This window comes from Prinia subflava, chromosome 9, assembly GCF_021018805.1.
Source record: "Prinia subflava isolate CZ2003 ecotype Zambia chromosome 9, Cam_Psub_1.2, whole genome shotgun sequence".
In the NCBI taxonomy this organism is placed as follows: domain Eukaryota; kingdom Metazoa; phylum Chordata; class Aves; order Passeriformes; family Cisticolidae; genus Prinia; species Prinia subflava.
Genome location: NC_086255.1, coordinates 26565802 through 26588396, shown reverse-complemented (window position 1 = coordinate 26588396; position 22595 = coordinate 26565802). Strand labels below are relative to the sequence as shown.

At 40.0% G+C, this 22595-nt stretch overlaps 1 protein-coding gene across 6 annotated transcripts in view; it reads left to right on the top strand.

Annotated features, from left to right (window-relative positions):
- LDB3 (LIM domain binding 3) overlaps window positions 1–22595 on the top strand; it is a 116094-nt gene that overhangs the window by 53090 nt on the left and 40409 nt on the right. For 5 of the 6 annotated variants that reach the window (XM_063406033.1, XM_063406032.1, XM_063406034.1 and 2 more), the window contains 3 exons: window positions 4881–5287; window positions 18608–18777; window positions 19722–19758. In XM_063406033.1, coding sequence (XP_063262103.1) covers window positions 4881–5287; window positions 18608–18777; window positions 19722–19758 — 614 coding nt within the window. Of the gene's footprint in view, window positions 1–4880; window positions 5288–9631; window positions 9655–13073; window positions 13278–18607; window positions 18778–19721; window positions 19759–22595 lie in introns of all 6 variants that reach the window. The other variant, XM_063406038.1, reaches the window with a different exon arrangement.

Sequence of the window (22595 nt, the reverse complement as noted above, 5' to 3'; positions counted from 1 at the left end):
CCCTGGCAAGTGTCAGTTTTAAAATTGCTGCCATAGGTCTTCAAAGCTCTTTACCACAGAAAATACTTTCCTCCCTTAACTATCTACTGTATAGAAAAGTTAACTTTACCCACTGCAGGGGTTTCTTGAAGGTCCTAAAAGACCCCTTGGCATGAAAGCCATAAAAACACTTTACATTTCCTATTCTAACTCCTCAGAGAGAGATGAGGATCAAAGGACTCAGCCCATTTTCAGAAGCTTGCTGTCTTATCCAATGTAAGAATTCTGTGCAAGGTGCTCAGGAAAGGTTTGCAGGAGCTGCTGAGGCAGCCATTTGTGAACAGGCTACAGGCGGTACCAGCAGCTGGAAAAGAGAATTACCAGAACCTTCCTGGAGGAGAAGGGTGGCATCCAGGGGAAGGTATGGTGAGAAACAGGTTATCTTGCAGTATTCAGGAAGATCTTGGGTGTAGGGTTGTTCCCCCAGGGGGAAGAGGTAACATTAGAGTGCTGGGGGGACCCTTTGCAGGTGTGACACTTGTGTCACTTGTCTGTGCTAATAGACAACAGTAAGTTTCAAATGAAGAAGAAGAATTCTTCTCTGGGGGTTGTTTGGAAGGGAAAAAAAGGCATTGAGCCCTCACAGAAGTCTCAGAATATCCAGAATAAAAATACTGATAGAAACAGTGGAATGCTGATAGGGCAGTAAGGCATGTTACAGTAAATACACTCTAAACCAAGGTTTCTTTGCTTGTCCCTTTATTATTCCTGGTAACAGTATCACTGTATAAATGAAGAATTCTGTGACACACAGGCAGAAGTCACCTCCACACCTCTGCTTGACAGTATTTAGACTGATGGTTGACATGAAATGAATTTGATGGTATTTTTTAAAAATCAACAAAAAACTGCATTACAAGACAGTCATGACAGTGTCATCCTCACACATCAGGAGGAGCTTTCCTCACCCTTCTCTGGTTAAGGTTAAGGCATGGCAATGTTAGCATGTGCAATCTGCATGTGCAACTTCAGTGTCTAGTTAAAACCATAAATACTCTAGTGTTATTGCTGATTTGATTGCAGCTTCCACTAATTTTTAAGCATGCACTTCTTCTTTCACTGTTTTTTTTGTTTTTATTTTTGTTGTAGGGAAACTCGCATACTTTTTCCACAAAGATCAGTCATTCCTTCACAAAGCTGATCAATGTTATACATGATACAGGTTCTGCAACCATAAGTATATTGGGATATTATTGGAAATAAGGTTTGGTTGATTTTTAGTTTCACTACATCTGACATAAGTCTCAATCTAGACACAATTTTCATTTAGTTTAGTCACATCTTTTTGATTTAGTGCAGTCTTTTCCACAGGTGGGGCACAGTTAATGTTGAAAGCATTCAAATAACAATAAGAGCAAGCTTGAGTCCAAGGATTTAAACTAAGCCATTAATGAGTTCCTGCAGCTCTTCAGAGGGGACACAACACAAGCGAAGATTCAGCTCAGTGCAGTTAAAACATTCAAGCTGGAGCTTTAGTGCTAAGCATGGCTTTAACATTTGTCCATTTGCATGAAGGTATTGACAGCCTTGTTAATTCCAATAATATGGCTATGTGTTGTGCTTTCTGTGAAACACTACTGAACACACTTATTTTGGAGTCCCAGTGAGGATCTTCTCATGCTTATGACTCGTTTCCTGCTGAATTTGGGAGCCCATGTGTCTAAAAGAAAATAGATGGCGATGACTGACTTTTTAAGTTGAGTACAGGATGGAGGAGCTGGCTCAGCCAAAAGCAGTTTGATCATGTCTTTGAGCAGAGTCATTCAGTGCCATGGTGCCTCCATTCCCTTTTTTCCTCTAAAATATTTAAAGCAATGATTGCTTCTTGAGTACCTTGGGTGGTCAGATTCCCTGGTATACTGTTAAAATTGTTCTCCCAGATGTGCAAGAGGTGAGCAATGACTGGAGGGTCACAGCAATAAATAGAAAATGAGTTGTCAAAAGGAAAGGACCAGCAAAACGTGGTATTGTGTCTCTCAATATAAATTTGTTTCTCGCTTCCCTGACACATGGAAAGGAACATCTGCATTTCATAGAAACTGGATTTTTATAAACAAATAATAATATTTCAGAATGGAAATTGAGCTGATTCCTAGCTGCCTTTTATTTCAAAAGGTTAGAGACTCCTCTGCATTTATTAGTTTTCGGCTCATTTCCTGACATTAGGCGGTTTTCCCCCCGCAGTCGGGGATTGCTGCACGATCCCGGCGTCTTTCTGAGGGAAGGCCATTGCTCAGTGTCACAGCCTCCTCTCCTGGTCGGCTGGCGGGGTAGCACCAGGCTCCCAGAGCTGAAGTGTCAGCTTGCTTTTCCAGCATGAACACATCGGGATGGGAGATGGGGAACAGGGGAGCGTTTGTTATTCTTGGCTGCATTTCGTGTGCTGCAATGCCGAAAGCTCCGTGCTGCTGCTCAGACATTTGCCCTTCACAGTCAGGAATGGATTCAGAAATTCTGCGTTTTGACATTGACCTAGAGACAAAAAATAGTTCTACAGTATTCTCCCACAAATAAATTGAATAAGAGGGGGTTTTGTTAGTAACAAAAGTAAATACAGCTGCTCCCTTAGACACTTCCTCTATCATCCATTTTCCCCCCACAACACAAGGAAAACAACCACCCTAAAACCATCCAAAATATGAACTCAAGATGGAGATTGCTAGCCTGGCACTGCTGGGTTTTAAGAATTCTAATGCTGATTTGCCAATATGCTGGTATTCCAGCTCTGAGGAGCAAAACCAGAACTCCATTCATGCCAAAAGGAAGCAAAATCATCAGCCATCATTTTTTACAACTGTCCTATAATTTTCCCTTTGCCTATTGTTACTGTCCAGTAACACCAAGACTATAAAAATGCATTAGGGTTAAGGGAATACGTGGCATTTCTCTCATTACCAGTTGAAACTGATACTTTATGATCAGCTGTCCTTCCATGTCCTTTTGTTTTGGGGTGGAGGAAGAAACACACAGTTAAATAAAAGCCACAGAGTTTTCAGGGGAACAAATGAATATAACTCCAGCATATCTTTTTTCTTCTCTATTACCTCTGTGTTTATTTTTTTACTAATAATTGTTTTGTCTCTCTGTGCTGGCATGTAAAAATGGTTTGCCCAAGTGATTACTTAATTTTTGAACATGGCCTTGTGCGTTTGTCCCTCTTTTTGAACACATTTTTAGAGAGAATCCTTGTCTTCTGTTTATTTAATGATATCCGGAAGCTTTCAATAGGCCACTGGAGAGGATTATTGTTTGCTGTTTTCAGTGTCAGGGTATAATGACCAAAGTATGTATTGCAAATGTATTTATTTAAAAAAGCATGGACTGAAAATGCTTTTAGGATTATCTGTTTCCACAGCCTTGGACAGCTATTAATGCCAGCTAAAATCTCTTTCTGTTTATCACTAAGAAAAGTTATCTTAGTTAATTTAATCTGCCTTACATTTTTGATTCAAAATGTTTTAAAAGTGTTTAATGTTATGATTATTTATATCTTTAGACCTTTGGGATTTTTTTTTCAATCAATTTTAATGAATCAAGGCATATTATCTTGATTTTTTTTCAAATGTATACTCATTAAATTTATACATACAATATAGAAAAATCCAAAAAGGCAATAGAAATATTTATTTTTCTCATGATCCATAGTATCAGAATTAGTACATTTCATTAATAACAACCAATTCTAGCAAAAGTACAGAATTTGAGGCCAAATTATTCTCAGGCCTATATTTCATGCAAGGCTGTGGGGGAGATGAGTGCAAAATGTTAGAAATTATGATTAAATGAGGCAAAACATCACTGCAGGCCACCGCCTGCTCTTGAAGTGGCTGTCACTGAGGCCAGACTGGGGGCTCCATTCCTGCTTCAGGCTGATGTCCCCTGCCTGTCCCTGTCCCCTGAGCTGCACTGCAGCAAGTGGCCAGCATTACTGGGCCTCTTAACTGGGAGCGTTTTTCTCTTTTGATATCACCGCTTATTTTGCTTCCACTAAGGAGCATTTATAGTGCACCATTTATGAAACGTAAGCGTTGGACTGTGTTTTTCCAGGGTGAGTTTTTGGTAGATTGTTTTGAGTCTGAGCACCAGCACAGCCTTCCATGGATACAGGTATTGTAGGAGAGATTCCTTTGGCTAAGGCAACACCTGCTGCTGTTCCAGTTAGGAATATTGTCTGGGACAGGACCGTGGCATCATACACACAGCTACACACTCAGGCACGCATTCCCTCAACTGGAGATTAAGCAGGAACGATCAGCATAGGAGCAACATCTCTGTGGAGCAGTTCATGTTCTCGAGTCTCTGGTGTCTGCTAACCCTGCTGCATGGCCTGATCAGCATGAACCAGAGCCAGGAAAGCAGCATAACATCCATAACTCCAAGTGCACTCACAGAAAACAGAATGCTGTGGTTTACAATCATTGTGTCTTTATTATAATGGCATTGACTTTGATGGTTGTACATGAGCTAAAATTATTCTTACCTCAAGAAATTTCTTAAAGATTTCAAACTTATCCTAGTAATTAATGGACAGTGTTGCCTTAATATAAAATTATTGCTGTGAGGTTGACTAGACTCTCTTAATGTCAAGCTTTATTTGTTGATTCCAACTAAAACCTAGTAAAAAACTGCCTGAGTTGGTTTTGCTTCCCTTTTTTTTGAAACTATGCATTTCTTTGTTGAAAATCTCCCCTGAAAGTTTGAGTGCTCTGGCTCCAGTCTATTTATTGCTAGTTTATGGCTATGTTTACAGCATTAATTGCAGAGATGTTATTTTTGCATGTGTTCTATGATTGCTCTTTTCTGTTTTTTTCTTTTCTTGGCCTGCATGTTTGCTACTACAGGAACCTGCTTGGGAAATCAATGGCAACAGAACAACCTTCAGCCCTCTAACTAATACGGCGACTGGGCCTATGGGTAGTGTTTTAGCAACCAATGGAACATTTTCAGGCTACCTCAACCAGCAAGAGATCAGCCTTTCAAATAGCTCTTCCTACCTAAAGACTACCACAGTTAGATCTTCCATGTCCTCTCAGTGTGTGACTCCCGACATGTCACCTGCCAAGAGCGCTTTAGGTTCCAAAGCCAGCCCTGCTTTGGCTGGTGGCAGTAGCCCTGCACACCAGCTGAGCCCTGCAAGGCAGTATAACAACCCCATTGGCCTTTACTCGGCAGAGACCCTGAGGGAAATGGCTGAGATGCATAAATTGAGTCTCAACCGAAGGGCTTCGGAAGGTGGACTTCCCAGAGGGTAGGTAACATGGTAACATTTTCATTATTTCAATACGTGTTGAGCTTGCTGAACAATGAATGTGATGGTGCTTACCCTATTGTGCATTTGTCTGGCAATCATCAGTGAGGTCTGGATCAATCATTAAGTTTTCCAGTAGCCCCCAAAACACACCCATGTTGCCATTGCAGGACAGTGGTTGTTGGTCTCTAAGTGCAGCATGCGTTGGCAGTAGTCAGCAGAGCATCAGGGGGAACACTAGGACTGAAGTGACTGTAATCATCCCAGGGCTGTGGCACTCAGCACTTCTAGCTAATGCATGGAGTCTCAGAGAACCAAGTGCTGCTGTCAGACATCAGAGCAGCTGCTATAAACCACACCTGATCTTTGGTACTTTGCTAAAGAGAAATGGCTTTGACCAGCAAAGCTGACGTGCTCAGCTACCGGAGTGTCCTGCTGTAATTCCTGCCTTAATGTGCTTGCTTTCCTAGGCAAAAAGAGTCAGAACTGCAATATTTTGAATCCTTTGGTTTAAGAATGTCTTGCATCTGTTAAGTTTAATGTAACTTCGCTGTAACAAGGACTGATCTCCAGATACTGCCCAGATAGTTTGATCCCATGCTGCCAAGGTTTTCCATATTCCTGTATTGCAGGTCATTTGTTTTATTAGGTTTGTGAAGTGAGGAGCTTGGACTACAGTACATGAGAAAAAGTAGTCAGAAACAGGTTTTCCTTTTTTTTTTTTTGCCTTCATGGATAAATCATCAAACAAATCTAATTTTTTAGTTTATTTGTGTTTTGGGGTTTTCTTTTTAATGATGATACATTTCTTGTTAGGAATATGTGGAAAAGTGGTTTTTTGACACTAGGGACTTGGCTGTGTAAGGAAAACCAGAAAATTCTGACAAACTGCTCAAGGTCTGATAGCAAATGCATACCTTCAAGTACTTTATATCCCATTGCAGAAACTCTTTGCAAAAGTAAAACCAAGAGGTTTAAAGTTGTAGCAAAGCAGGGATATTTCATCCTATTAAAAGAGTATATACACCTTTTCTAGATGATTCAAGCAGGTTTAGATGATTCACTCTCTTGAGCACTCAACATTAACAATCCTAATTAACTTATCTGAGAAAATTCTATCCTCCCTTCTCATACAGGATAATTAAGTAAAGCAATTACCATTTGAAAGAAAATAATTTCAGTTAGCAAGCAATATCAGCAAAATAAACCTCAGAATACTTCTGCCTTAATTTACAGTTGTCTGAAGAACACTAACTCTTGTCTTATTTCAATATACAGAGTTTCCTGGGAGTGTATCTTCTTGTCTTTTTCTCCACTATGTTCATAACCCTCCTTAATACCTGCAGGGGTAAGGGTGAAGGGGCTGAATTTTGGATGGCTCAGCATTGTGACTGTTATCAGAATTGTAACATAGCTGCATCCATCACTTACCAAAGTCAATGTCTGCCTTTCTATTCGGTTGGAACAAAATTTTAGGAACTGCTATGTGCCTTTACTGTCTGTAACACTGATCAACAAACAAGAAAATAAAAAAAACCTTATCCTGCAGTGAAGGAAAAGATGAAAGAGCCCAGAAGCACTAAATAAATGTGTCTTGTCAGGTAATTTCTCTGAGATTTAGAGAACTGTGCATCTTTGTTGACATGCAGAGAAAATTCAGAGCTATCATTCCCCCTCCCACTTGACTGTTATCCATGAAGTAAAAAGTATCTTGTTTCCTGCTCTGTGAAGAAAAAGATGGAACCTGTAACTATCTTGGGACTTGGTGGCATCCATGATAATCTCAATCTCACAGTGCATGTATGTGAATAAGGAAGCACCGTGAGCACTGTAAAATAAGCTCTGGTCTTTGTTGGGAACATTCTTACCATATAACATGACACGGTTGTGATATTGTGGTGCTCCAAATCTGAATTCATTGTGCTTTCACAAACATGCTCTGAGCTGTATGGTAAAAGCTGTGAGAAAGTTCAAGCATGAGGAGTGATCTTAAGGTATGTTTCAGTTCTGTGCCCTTTTCACCAAATGATTTAAACTTAATTGTGTCAATTGCTGTTATAGGTTTAACCAAACCATTTGGAAAATCCTCTCAAGAAGCTGAAATTAATTTTGAGATTATTTCCTTGGTCTGTGAAGAATAACACAGCATTAGTTTGTCTGATACACTTTACATTAAAGCTTTATCACTCTGACCCAAGGTGAAAAATCAGATGGCCTGTTAGGAGTGTGGAACGTGATGTGCTGAAAGCTGTGGAGTGTATGAATAAATATGAACAGTGAGTCATAGTTTGTAACGTGCATCTCTTTCATTCCAGCGTAAGTTATTTTTCACATTGTAGGTCAAGGGCAGTAAATACCTGTCCCACAAGTACGTGCCAGGTGGCTTGGGTTACTGGCCTCTTACTGTGTGACCTCTGCGAGCAGGGGGTTCCAGACATGTCCCTATATAGAACTGAACTAAAATAATGCGTGGCTCTGAACTGGGAGGAATTTTCTCATCACGTCCTAAACATAAGGAGAAGCAAAGCTTTACTGTTTTTGAAGGAAGCTATAGCAGCCTCTTCACCTCTCAAAAATCTTTACTGAGACGTGACAGCTGAGCTGTTCTTAGTGTGTGCACATAATGTTTCTTTTCTTTGGACATACTTTTTTATTCCTTTAATTAGAGTGTATTTTGGGGGTTTGGTAGTTCTGCCTTGAAAATGTTATTTTATATGTACAGTAGATGCCTAGCTGAGTCAGAAAATGATACCATTACACTTGGTTTCATTGTAAATGAGTGTCCAGCTGTCCTGCATACACCTAAAATGGATATAGGAGATATATATATATATATGTATGTATATATATATGGATGTAGTCTCTGTTAGAGACTGATATATTTAGCTTAATGTAGAGTTTATAAAACTAGAAGAATATTTTCAAATTGGAGAGTCTGACCAGTAGCTGCAGAGGGTGATCTGTGATTGCTTTACCGTGGAAATGCAGAAGTGCAAAGCCTTTACATCAGCTTTGTCTCATTAGAGTGCTTTTGGTCATTAAAAGTGCTGTTGGATGAGCCAAGGCAAAAGGATTATCTGTGGCAAGAAGCAGTAATATCAAAGGTTCTGCAAGGAAAAAGCAGGAGGAGCCAAATCCACTTGGAATGTCACTCTTAACGGTGTATCTCTGCTCTCCAGTATTTTGTGTCAGTCCTGGACACAGAAATGTCACAGCAGCAAGTCGGAATCCCCAGTGCCCAGTTCTGCTAACAGCATTTCATACAGCCAAATAAGAAGAAAAGTTTCTTACCTGACCCTGGCACTCTTCTTCACTCTGCACAAAATATGATTAATTTCAGCTAAGAAAAGAGCAGAGTGTGGGTATCCTAAGCTTTGGGAAAAGAAAAAAAAAAATAAAAAGAAAAAAAAAAGTTAAAGATCTCAGCCCTTTACTGCTATTTGTACAACCACCATAAGGAGTTATTGGGAAGAGCACTGTAGTCCAGACTGAGCACACTCTGTTCTGCACTCCCGGCTTTATCCTGTGTTACAGTGCTTTGGAATTACTGTGCAAGCACCATCCCTGGTTTATGCAGAGCTGCAGGAATGGAGAGTGAACATACCTTTTTTTCATACTGAATACATACCAGTTTTGGAATAAAATATCGTGACGTGGATATCCCAAAAAACTTATAATGTGTGGCTTGCTTCATTTCATGTGGAATAAATTAAGAATGACTATTCCAAAGTTAATTGGCTTACACCCTTCTTGGCATAATGTAGGTGCAGTCATATCTAGGCAAATGCTTTGTTACTTACAAAGGCATTTTCCTTAGTTTTAGCTATAAAACATTTACCAGTATATTCTTTGGATCTTCTCTAGCATGTAAAAGACTTTAAAATCAGTCTTGCAAAACCAACTCTGAGGGTGACCTGAGGAGAACAGACTTCATCCCTGAATATTCAGTATCTAAGAGAAAAATAGTCTCTACCACTCATTTACTATTTTCAGGTGAGAATATACTCTGAAAATCCTCCTTTTTCCCTCTGCTCCCTCCTGCCTTCACTTTGGTAGTAGTACTTTTGAGGATGCACAGCAATGAGATCATGTTCAAGGGTCAGCCAAAATGACATGGTACCCCACTAAGTCCAGGTGGATCAACTATAATCCCTGCATTTTTTCCTGTCTTAATCACGTTGAGGTTTTAGGCATACATTTACTTTTTGTTCTTATTTGTCGCTGGTCTGAGAAGAGCTGCGGTAATCTTTTTTTAATATCTTTTGCCCTTTGCAGTCTACAGACTATTGCCTTTTTTCTGTGTGGTTGGTTTTGATGTTGTTTGTTCTCTTTCTCTTCTTCTAGGTGATAACCAACACTGCTGCCAAGTTAGTATCACCTCTGTGTAGTGCCAGACGTTTGTGTGCCGCTGTGTGTGTGAAGATGTGTTTTCTGGGGTAGCATGGTCCCCTGTGTTCCTGCTGTGTCTGCTTGCGAGTGCAAATATTTCTGTAAACGTCTGCTTGGTGGGGCAGTGCCCTGCGCTGCCCCTGCTGTCCAGCAGTGCTCCCGCTTGGCCTTTCTTGGTGATGCTCTAATGCTGGGAATGGAGCTGCCACCTGAGCCTGCCCACTCCTTTTAAAACCTTTCAGGGGGTTTTGCTTCTACGGGCAGGTTTAAGTCCTCTTAAATCTTTAAGTCTCCTTCATGCCCTCAGAGTTGGGAGAGCGTTATCTGAGCCTTTTTTGGTGTGTTATTAGTAAAGTACTTTTAGCTTCGGTGTTAAATTAATTTCCAAAGTCTGCTGAAATTCAAATTTAGGTTGGAGTAAGATACTGATATGGGAAAAAAAAATCTAAAAAGTGATTTACCTTGATAAATCTATTGCCCAAAAAAGAAATAACTATTGATTTCAAAAAGTGATTGATCTGCTTTATTTAGGAGAATTCAGAGAGTCTCCAGTTTTGTCCTTTAGTTTTCTAGGGGCAGAAAAAACCTTCTAAAGAGAGTTGTCTCTAAACTGTTTACCTCTGACCTGAGTGTTGCCCATAAATTGCTGGAGACTGGGTTAAATTGAGTATAAAATAAATAATTCTAATAGTTAAATGTAAAATTTAAACTGACAATATGGACTTAGAAGTAGTAGAATGCATAAAATTGAAATATTTACTGCATATAATTTACTGACCTGGCATTCTCTGTTGATTTCAGTGAGGTGTAGGTGTGACGATGTAACTCCTTTGGAGTGAAAAACCTTAGCCAGTTTACATTAATAATTGTTAATAAGTATTATTAATAATTATTACTATTAATAGTAATGTTAATATTAATAATTATTCTGACAGGAAAGTCCCTTCATAGGGGTGTTTCTAATCTTATTAGCTTTGGGATTTATTTTTCCTGATCCTTTTCTAGCTTAGGAGAAAGATCCCATTCATTTTGCAGAGGTGCTGTCTCTGCAGCCTTACCTCTGCCACTTTGTCCTAGACCCCAGCACCCCTTACATGCACTAACATCTTCTGTTTGCTTCCAGAGCTAGAAAAAGAACTCAGCAGTTGGCAATCTGTACTTTTTTTTGTTATTTTTATGGGAATCCTGTTAACTTCAGTGGAAGTTTTGCCTTGGTGTGTGTAATGTGACTAAAACCTCTTACAAGACATCACTAAAACTGTTTAAAGACCACAAGTGAAAGCCCAAATGACTCCTGCTGCTACCACGAGGGAAGTGTAGGCTGTTCTGACATTAGTAGCTTTGATTTCTGTAACTGGCTGTGGAAACCAATTGCTTAGAACATTATTCTTTAAAGGTGGCATATTTAACCTCTGTCCTTTCCTTCACACAGTCCTCTCAGATCTTGGGTTTACAATCTCTTTAGTACTTCCAACAGTGAGAAAGAAAGAGAGCACTAAATTCAAGATCTTGAGGACCTGTGTGTTTGTAATTATCATGTGATTATTTAGGGTATTACAAAGAAGAGATATTGTTGAAGTCAGGCATATGCATGCTTAGTACAGCAATCTGCATGTCTCTGCACATCACCCCTCAAGAGATGATGTCAGTGTAATTATAGAATTGTCAGAGTTGATGAATAGTTAAGGGAGATGTATGTTAACTGTGAGAATGTCTTGGTAAAAAGATAATTTTCACTTTTTGAATGCATAATGCTGCTTCCCATTTCCCTCCCTTAAAATGTTGGCATGTGCAAGTGCAGGCTGTGGCTGTAATGCAGCATGTGCACCTGTGTCTCTGGTGCCTGTGCATGTGGCTGTCGGTGTTCTGTCAAGGGTTTGCAGTGACATGTGACTGTATCTTTCTCTGTCCATCCTCAGTCAGGGCATCCCACCAAACAAAAGGTGGAAAACAGAGTGGAGTCCCCTGGCTGGCTTCAGAGGTGGCACAGCACCTGTCATAATCTCCAGATAATTAAGTCAGATGGCCACCAGCCTTATTTGATTTTACCTTTTCCATCATGCTGGATTGAGGGTTCAGTTTAAACTCTCACCCTCTGAGGCCACCCATTGTAAACAGGCACACTGTTGTGTGTGTAAAAAGGAAAACAATATCAGCCAACCAGCTTACAGTCTAATGTCTTAAATTGAAAAGGAAAATTGTTCCAATCAAGTGGAATTAAATTCTTCAGCATTTCTTCTGCAGGGAGAGAAAGATCCATTTCCAGCTTTTGGGTTCAGTTCCGAATGAAACATTTATGAAATATCTGTTATTTCACAAAGGACAGAATTCCCAGTTTTGCCCAGTTTGGTGAGTGTATGGAATCTCTCCTGCTGGCATCCTCCTGCATGGCAGGACAGACACAGCAGGCTAGAGATTCACCTGATCTCCCATAGGCTGGAGAAGAGCAGCCACCTCAGTGGCTGAGGTTTAGCTTGTTCACTGGAACTCTGGGCAGCACTCACTCCTAGCTCTAGGACTAGAACTATGCACAACTCAGCCCTGCAAGAAAACCAGCTGCTCTTTGCCTGCAGTCTGACATCAAACTGACTCATTCTAGAGTCATGGGAGCTTCAGGTAGCTTGCTTTTGGTGCTCAGTCTGTCAAATACAAAATCTTTCCTCCTAAGTGGAGTCACTGGAAACTAAGGCTGCAGCTCTTCCAACTCCACTTGTCCCGTTGGTTGCAATGTTGCATGTTTTGATCTGGGACTGAGCATTTGTCATGCCACAGCAACACTTCAGCTGGCTGTACAGACATTTGAGGAAGATTTAGTCTTTGTGAGGAAAGCCTTGAAGATTAAAAGGTGCAAATACTAAATTTCACTGTGATTATTAAAACAGACAAAGTACTGAAACCTTCTAAATAATAGAGAACCTGATATCTGTTATACTTTCTAGACCTTTGTAAGACCCTTCTGAAAACACAAATGGATGAAAAAAAGTGGCAATTCTCTGTACTGTGCATGTACATCCTGTGGGCATGCATATGTACCTGTGCATGTTTGTTTACACCTAGATGTGTACATGCATGTAACAACAGAATTTTAGTATGCGTAACTATCACACAAATACTGAAGGATTTTTTGTGAAATTTTAATACAGAGACAGTTATTTCACCCTTTTTTTCCTTTATACATCATAAGCCAACCCAAAAATGCCATCCATTAGCACAGCCACCTTTTCTCTGTGGCTTGGTACTTCTGTTGTCTGCTCTTGTCTGATGAGAAGCTTTGGTGGTGAGATGCCATGAACAGACGTGCACACTCCTCTCTTGGTGGTGCTTCCCTCACTTAACCTCACGCCTCTCTCCTTTCTTCCCCTCCCTTCCCGTGGAACCTCACTCTTGCATAACCCAGCACGGACTTCACGGAGCGTTTCAACCCCAATGTCCTGAAGGACTCTGCCCTGTCTACCCACAAACCCATTGAGGTGAAGGGCCTTGGCGGCAAGGCCACCATAATTCACGCGCAGTATAACACCCCGATCAGCATGTATTCCCAGGATGCTATCATGGATGCAATTGCAGGCCAGGCACAAGCCCAGGGTGGAGAATTTGCTGGGTAAGGTTATTTCCTTCTGTGGAATGCTCTTTCTCTGCATGGTGCTCGTAACATCCCTACCTGCATGACACATTTGCTCTTGCTGGTCTCTTTCTTTTTTCCTGGGGATATTACACATGAAAAATGCGTATCAATCCTAGACAGTGTCCGAAAGCACTTCCATGTTTTGAAGTTAAAAGGATGGATCACTAGAAAATCATAGCATGGCTTGTTGTTGGAAGGGCCCTTAAAGATCCTCTAGTTCCAACCCCCCACCCATCGTCAGGGATACCTTAATTTAACCTGGCTTTTTTGGTATCCCTCCTAGAGCTGTAAACACAAAAATACATCTAATGCTCTGTATATGATATTGGATGGCTTTTCATTCCTGACAACCATAATTTATAAATAGTCACAATTATATGCATAGCTCAGAAAGGACAGAAAAGGGGGATGGATTTTTTATTGAGATGTGAAGAATGCAAAATATTTATTTTGTGCTGGCTACTGTTTTATTCTTCAGAGTGGAGTGTTTTGCTGTATTTTCCCTATCCCCAGTTTACATACAGTATATGTGTTTTACACAGACCCTTTGGACTATGGCAAAATCCACTGATCTTTAATAACTCTGCTTTCTCAATGCATGTTTCTGGAAATCTTATTTGATTAACTTATCCAAGTTACCAGAGTTGTAAGAACTTTACTGAAATCACATATGCAATAAATGTAGCCCGGTTTCTCTTTTACTGGGTGTGCTTCTACCCAAAATAGAAAATGCCTTCCTTTGATATGACACCAAAATACAGGTATAGCAACACACTTCAACATAGTTTCTTTTTCATATGTTAGCTGCAGGCTTATTCAAAATGAGGATGGTTTATGTATTTGCTTTTGCTCCCTTTTGCTGTCCATTTTTCTCTCTTTTCTATAGTTATTTTCTTTTCTGCTAATTTTTTGTACTGATATTATTGTTCATCACAGCTCTCCCTCATGATGGATCACAAGCAATACCTTTAGCTGGCTTTGGTCATGATTTACTGAATTTCCACAGTTGTTGAGTAGACTCATATTTTCAACTAGTGAAGTACAAAGAAGTTAATTTGTGTTCTTTATAAGGGTTCACATCTTTCATAGGCATGAATTATAGGAGACATTCTATGATACTTTCTATTAAATGCTGTAGCATTATATGATGCAAATGGTAATGTTTAAAAAAATTACCTATTTAAATAATTAGATGATAATAAAGTGAATCCTGAATATATGGATCCTTTTGATTTTATAAGTTTCCTTTAGTTTCCTCTGTGATATTCTGAACTTTAATCTGCAGTGGAAACCAAGATGTTCTTTAGCATGCTTAATCCATCAAGTCTGAGTTAAGATTATGCTTAATGCAGAATTATTTGTATGAGAAGTTTTTAATATAAAAGCAGACCAAATTATGTGCTGATTCATTTTGTCTCAATTATCAGCCTATAATTTGGTCTTGGTTCTTAATTAATAATCTTAGTCCTTTTCATTTGTTCACAAGTCTCTGTAGGGTGGTAAGCACACTCGGACTGCACATCTAAAGGACAGATAGGAAATAGAAACAGTTTATTTATTTTATCAGTTAGGAAGGACAGACAAGCTAACAATAAGAATTCATTTTCTAGTTTGACCATTTGTAATCAGTGATGTTGTAACTTCATGAGATCAGAGTCAGGCTCTTGTCATTTAGAAATAAGCCACACTTACTGCATCACCATGGAAAACATAAAGGGAAGATCAAGATTATTCATACTCAGGCTCCATGCTGAAACTTAAAGGTAGAAAATTTTGAATGCCCTGACTTTATATATTTTCCTACTCTTTGTTTTTCTCTTTTAACTGATCTTGCTAAACCGAGCACGAAGAGTGAGGTGGCTGCAGTAAAACCGTGTGGACAGTGCATTTTGAGTACATTTCTGTCAAACCCCTTCTAAATTCCATTATGCAGTTTTAGCCAAGTTAACACAAGTTGTGAAAAGACATAAATCCATCACCTTTTTCAGGAATAAGATCTGACAGTTGAAGCAGCATAATCAACAATTTGATTGTACAAACTAGGGTCTTGTGTGTCCTCTACAATAAGTCAGCTTGGCTGGCTATTTACCAGTCTACATGAACTTTTGTTTGTTGGTTTGTGGGGTTTTTACCTTGTAGAGCTTTTTTTAAAATAGCTAGAATCAGTCTAATACCTGATGTTGCAATATTTTGTTGCATGTCTACATCAGGGGTAGAACACTGCAGTGTTCTTAAATTTTTGCTTAATATCTACTGAAATGAAATCTGCATAATGACTCCAGGGAGTGATGCACATGGTAAACCATAGTTTATAATGAACGCCAAAACAGAAAATTCCATTGTGGCTCATTCAGAGGGGTTTGGCTGTCATTAAAGCTTGTTTAAATGTTAAGAATGTGTGACTTAAATGATGATAAGAAAAAGGAAAATAATTTTATTGACTACTACTAGAATGCCTTAGGTTCTAGAATAAAAACCTCCAACAGCTCTAACTCATTTAGGAAGAGTTTTTTTTCAGTAGCGTCAATTTAAAGTAATATGCTTAAAGATGCATGATATTTCTGCACATCGACACCCAGATGGAAAGAAATTAAATTACAAAGAGGTATAACAGAGGTATTAACATGGTTATGTGCATCTTTAGGCTGTCTGTAAGAATCAGCTGCCACATCTAGGTTTATGAAATGCTCATAATCAGCGATCCGCTCTATTTTACACTTCCATGCTGAGTGGCTCATATGTCCTACTTACTCATCCACAATATAATTATTTTTTTTAAAAAAGCAAAAGGCCTGCTGAATTAAAGACAGAGTTGGAAATACTCCAATGTATTGCATTAATTTAGTTCAATTTATATGAGCATGTTTCACTCTGCTGGGAAGGTTAATTCACCAAGCTCCATTTCCTGCTTTAATCATCTACCATAAGAATATTAATATGTTGTATTAATGCCACATATTGCTACTGTGAAATTTGTGGTCCAGCCTCCAGCTCTGGGTTTTAACAATGCTTGAGATCATGGCTTATTTTTACATAAACCTTTGAACTGCTTTTTTGTTCACTGGTCATACTATAAGAAGAAAGCATTTGAGCTAAAGGATTTAAACAGAGGAATTTGAACTGCCTGTGGCTGGCACACTGCTGCTGCCACTGTGATCCGTGGTTGAAATCAGCAGAACTCTCTGTCCAGGGGTTCATTATCCTCTCTAGAACAGTGTTCAGCTGGGAAATTTGCTGTCCCATACAGCATGTTTTTAGACGTCCACAAGATTAAGAAGTCAGTGTGGGGATATAAAGTTAACTGCTAGCCCACATCAGGCAGTCACTTCTGGTATTGATGCAGGGGCAGGTTCTGGATGTGCAGCGCCCTGAAGAGCCTTGGGGACTTGAAAACAGGGGCACCTTTTGGGGAACATTAACGTGACAGACCTTAGAGCACAGCCAAGGGTCAGAAGCAGCAGTAGAACAGTTCTGAGGGTGTTGCTGTTGGTATTACAGAGAATCTCTTCTCCATGCAAAGATGATTCCTGCAGAGGCAGGAGAAGGCAGAACTCACTACTGCGCTTCTCTCCTGCCTCAGCAGGCCCTTCAGCCGTGTGTGATGGGCCAGAAGAGGAGGACTACTGCTCTCTCTCCCCTCTTCCACCTAAAGAAGGCTGTGGCTCCACTTTGTCCAGTGCTGCACACAGGAGCAGCTCTAATGGAAGCCACTGATGGCACAGTCTTCCCAAAATAAACGAGTCTGCATTCTGCCTTCTGTACCTGCTAGCTTTTGGATATTGTAAGGCTTGTGGTGTAGGAAACATGAGCTAAAAAAGGAGTGGAAGATGCTGCTTCCTCCTACAGGAGATCTTTCACACTAAGGGACTTCTTTACATAGTTCGTATGTCTCATGGCAGAGCTTAAACTGAAGAGTCAAGTTTTTCTCTAAATTCACCTTTCTAAGCTGTGTTCTACCCCACAGCTGATTGTGCTGAAACACAAAAAAACTTAACTGGAGTTTGTACTTTGGTGGCTCCTCCAAAGAAAGTGAGGAGTTTGCATATATGGGGGTTATGAAGAACATAAATACATGCTATTATGTGTAAATCCATCAAAGCAGTGGATATTACACAGTGCTGAAGAAGAAGAGTGTGTCAGCTGGGAAATACCGATATTTAAAGCTACCTGGGTACATTTTTCACCCCACTGTATGTAGGATGTCAGACATACGTCCTGTCTTTCTCAAATCACAGACCCAACTTCTCTGTGGATTTTCTCTGCACAGTGATATCTTAGAGAGCACTAACTTTGAGCCTGAACCAAGGAAGCAACTGCTGGGCCAAATGGCCCTTAACTTTTACCAGAACTGTTTCTCAGTTTTCATGAAGCTGAGCTTGCTGCTTGCAAAGCTATAAAGCTGTTACAATAAATCACTTGCTTCAAAAATAGACCTTGTATTTAGAGCAGCCATGGAGCCAAGTTGCTCCAAGCACACATCATGCTCTCAGTGTATATTTCTGCAGCTCTGTTAATAGTTAATTTTAATTCTGCTATGTAGAAGTTATTTTCACTGGGGAAAAAAAAAGCTATTAAGTTACTAAGCCTGTTTCTAGCCTCCATCATAAATCAAAGAGCGGTTACCTCACTTGTGCTGTGGAACTGTGTAGCTTTGATTGTCAGTGTGCACAACTGGATATGTCACTTTGCAAGATGATTAGGCATGTTGTAAGACCCTGAGATGATACATTCTGTCATTAAAGATTTCAGATTCTATATATGTGGGCAAATCTAGACTTCCTGTGCTTCACATGTTTAGTAGACAATGAATCCAGACTATGACAGATGGAAGTTTAATTCAGTTTGAAAAAGAATCATCTCTAGAAAAAGCTATAAAAGCCTACCACATTATTTTTATACTGAAATACAAGTTTATTTCTAATTACAACCTCAAGGTACACTGGCCCAAGGTACACTGACACTTTAATTTAAAGAAAACATAAAACAGCACCAACACAAAGTCATTTTTATAAGAAATAGTATGGAACACAAATGGTCAGAGAAATAAATGTTTGTCCTGGCCTATCACCACATCTTATTCTAACCACTGTACGCTTGTGTGCCTGCATTAGCTGAGGAATCGTGAACAGGTATTTCCAAGCAGATTTGAATGATAAGGGGCCCTTTCAGAGACAGAATGAGCCAGAACATAAAATTGATCTATGTATGTTTTTAAGAAATGATCATTCCAAAGCCATGTTGGGGCTGGCTGGGAGAGAGACTGAGACCAGAGAGCTGCTTCCAACATTTCCCTTTCTGAATTGCAGCACTCTCCCTTTAAAGGACCCTCACGTAGACAGTGCCTCCCCGGTGTACCAGGCTGTGCTCAAAACCCAGAACAAGCCCGAGGACGAGAGCGAGGACTGGAGCCGCCGCTCCGCCAACCTGCAGTCCAAGTCCTTCCGCATCCTTGCCCAGATGACTGGAACCGAGTACAGTAAGTTGAAGGACAGAACATCCCCCTCACCCTGATTTTAGATTCATGTCCTTCCTCACTGCCCTGCTATTGGCCACTGATACTCAGGGAAGACTCATGTCCAGGCTCACGTAGCTGTCAGCACGGGTGAAGATCCTGGATGTCACTTGAGGGAACTCAGAAATCAGAGTGGACAATCTCACCTTAGGCTTTATGAGGAAAATTCTTTGATCTGCCAGGGGTGTAGCCATAAAAGTATAACACATTGGACAGTAAACAAGCATTTGGGACCCCATAGTTATTCCTACTTAAAAATCAGGTCTCTGCAGTGCACTCTTTGGGCTTCCTGCAACCTAGACATACAGAGCTGTTCATTCTTTAAACAAAAATGGTAAACAAGTCATGTCTCCTTTAACAGTCTTTTACAGAAGTGACTTCTGGAGGCCAAAATAATCTTAGATTGTATGGATTCTATGGCTCTATCAGCCCTGTTACCTAAACCTAGATCTGATATGAATGTCACAGAGCTTTGTTACTTGATGCCTATGGAAATGTTTTTATGGCTACCCAGTACTAAGCTCACAGGTGGTTTCTGATGTAGAGAGAAGGAAGGTCAGGGCATTTTCTCACATCGGGGGAAATATTTAGCATTTCCTTCTCGTTAATGTGCTGCTGCTGTCTCTCCTTTGTACGAAACAGCAGGACCTCTCTGTACAATCACTGCCTGCAGCTGTGAAACATTGCTAATAATGAATGGGGAAGTAGCTGTAATAGCTGCCTTCCTCCTAACATCCTCCTGCCTGTCCCTAGGGAGCTGCTCCTCTTCGTGGTGTTCTTACAAATTCCACTGCTGCAAAGTCGGTGTGAATGCACCTTTAGGCTTTTGATAAGTTTCTAAACAACTTAAAATAGCATAAAGCCAGTTCCTTTCTTTCTGTTTTTTAACTGAAACATTTTTTCTACAGTGCAAGATCCAGATGAAGAAGCCCTGAGGAGGTCAAGGTAGGCAACTCCCTGTGAAAAATATCGCTTTCTCCTTCCTGATAACTCAATAATGTTTTAAAATGGCATTAATATGAACTTCCTTTATTATATTTTTGTCCTAAAATATTCTAACACGTTTACTTTAAAATCACTAAAATTAGAATGCTGTCATTTTGAGGCATTTGAATGAGAAGGATAACAAATAGCATGTTTTTAGGAAAGGCAGTGCAAAATTCCTGAAGTGTGTGTCCAAATCTGAAAGCTCTCTGCTCATGCAACTTTCCTGTACTTTACTGGGTGTGTGAATGTGATGAGTTCCAAGCCTTGTGTAACTATTTGATCATCTAAGTGGTTAAAAATATATAATGTTGTGATAACACTGACATTTGTGAGCAATTTATTTGGATGACCCTCTGATGGACATTTGATTCTCTTTAAATGATTCAGTAAAGGAGTTGTTTCCTTTCATACCCATAATCATTAGCTTATGTTTTGTTTGGAATAAATGTGACCTAAATTTGTAGAATATGGAAGCACAGGACTGCTTTTGCTAATGAATAAATGTATTTGTTTCATATGATGTATCAAAAACACTGGAAGAGTGGACATGTTCACAGATATAATATGGAATTAAAGATTTATCATCATCCTGTATAGCCAGGAAATAGATGTATTAAAGATTCTTATGTTGAGCTTAAAAACTACATTTGAATCAGGAGCATTCTGCATGCAATCCTTAGTTTCTGTTTGCATACTTCAAATCTCTGTTTCACTCGAGCTGCTCTAAGCCACCAGCTGGGTTTGTGATGTGTTTGGTGCTCAATCCACCTCTTCTTTTTCTATTTTCTGTTTTACTGCCCTGTGGGTTCTTCAATGGTCTGAGCTTTTGATCACAGTGCGGGTTACAAATGTTGAATCAGTGAGAAGGATATCTTCTGTTTCCCCTGTGAGAGCTCAAGAATGCTTTCAGTTGGTGTTTTTACTATAAACCCTCCGCTGCAGTTCGCCCAAGTTCATGGCTGCGTGCCCGAACATCAGGCTTGACATTATAGCCCTCAGGGATTTATTTCTTCCCTCAAGTGCAAGCCTAATTCTCATTACATGTATTGTGCATTATCTGTTCTGATGTAATAGCACATGTCCAAGTCCTTATTATGATGGGATTTAAAGCATTGTGCTGAACTTAACAGTGCCCCATTCATATCTGAGAGTAATATGTGGTTGTAAAGAAATAATCTCTCTAGGTGTAATCTGTGGCTTTGGAAAATACAAAATAGTGGAAACTTTACATGCTATGAGATACGTTGACAATAATTATCTGATAACACATCGATACATGTAAATTGCACGTTCTATCCAGCGTAACTCCAAGTACGTGACTGTATCCACTGTGCTTTGCACATTTTCTGCAGCCTTTGGGTATCACTGTGTTATCCTTTTCTTGCCCAAGGACGCTTCTGGTTGTGTTTAGGCACAGCTGAACAGGTTTAAGGTGTGCATTGACAGCAGAGGCATAAGGGAGGATATATATATGGTTACTGGTGTAAGCTGTGGTGCAAGGAATGAAATGGGGTCTCCTGCCTACCCCACTGACAGTGCTGGCACCTTCTGGGTGCTCAATACCCCCCTCAGACACAGGACACACTCAGCAGGGCCTGGCTGTGCAGGCATCCATCACTGTGGCCTCAGGCAGGCTGTGAGCAGCCTCTCTGTGGTGTTTTCTCTTGTCTCCTTGTGCCAGCTCCTCCATGTAGCCAGCAGGAATTGCACGGAATGGCGATCAGGTTTCTTCCAAACGCTTGGTGGGGAGCTGGGGGAGGAAAGATGTAGCTTATTTTTGGCTGAACTGTTTTACATAAAAATAGTCACTTTTAGATTGCTGCTTCCAACTTCATGACATATGTGCAAAAAAACCCATAAACTTAGGAATTTTCAGGTGGCAGAATATTCCTTTCAGTTGATATTAATGTGTTGCATGACTGTCCTTTGCTCATGCCACTGCTATTTTGAAGGCACACATAAAAGTATAACTTGCTAAGAAAACTTTTCATTGCTGGTGTGATGATTGTTGCGGAATACTTTCTGGAGAGGTGGGATCCATTTCAAGCCGAACAGATGTTGCTGAATACCTTTTCCTTGAATGGAGAGGTAATACCTTGAAAGCAGTAAGTTAGTTCTTAAGTTACATGTCAGAACCACTGGAGCCAGTATATTCTGGTGTAGCTGGAAAAAAATACCATCAGGAAGTTTCAGCTAGGAATACTTTATATCTCTTCATTACCTAAAAGCATAAGAAGTAGTTGGAGAAGTCATACATCAAGACTCCTTTGTAACTGTTACTTGCATGGCACTGTGTTGTTAAACACAAAAGATTTAGAAATATCAGTGAATTTGTTGGCATTTACTCTGTTTATTGTTTTGTGCTTTCCTCAGCCTGAGGAGTCTGCTCCTTTCTGTTTGGCTGGTTTCACTCTCGAGTTCCACTGCATTAACACAATTAATTGTCTTGTGTTTTGAGTGTAAATAATGAGGAAAAAAAATGACCTTGTTTGCAATGACTGCAAAAAGTTTTGCAAATAACAAGAACATTTTATTTTTCATTCTGTTTGATATACTTCTCCTTGACTGTGCTATCATCTCACATCCTCCTTCTTCCTCATTTTACATACAAAAGCTGAATTTAAACTATAGAGCATCTAGAGAAGATTAGATCCTGAGAGGTGCTGAACATGGCTTGAGCACCCCAGTCTGCAGTCAGGGGTGGCAGGAGGTGGCCTTCACAGGACTCTGCTTTGAAACGCCGCCGTTGTTCTGCTTTGTGACACAAGTGACCAGAAATGCAGATGTCAACACTA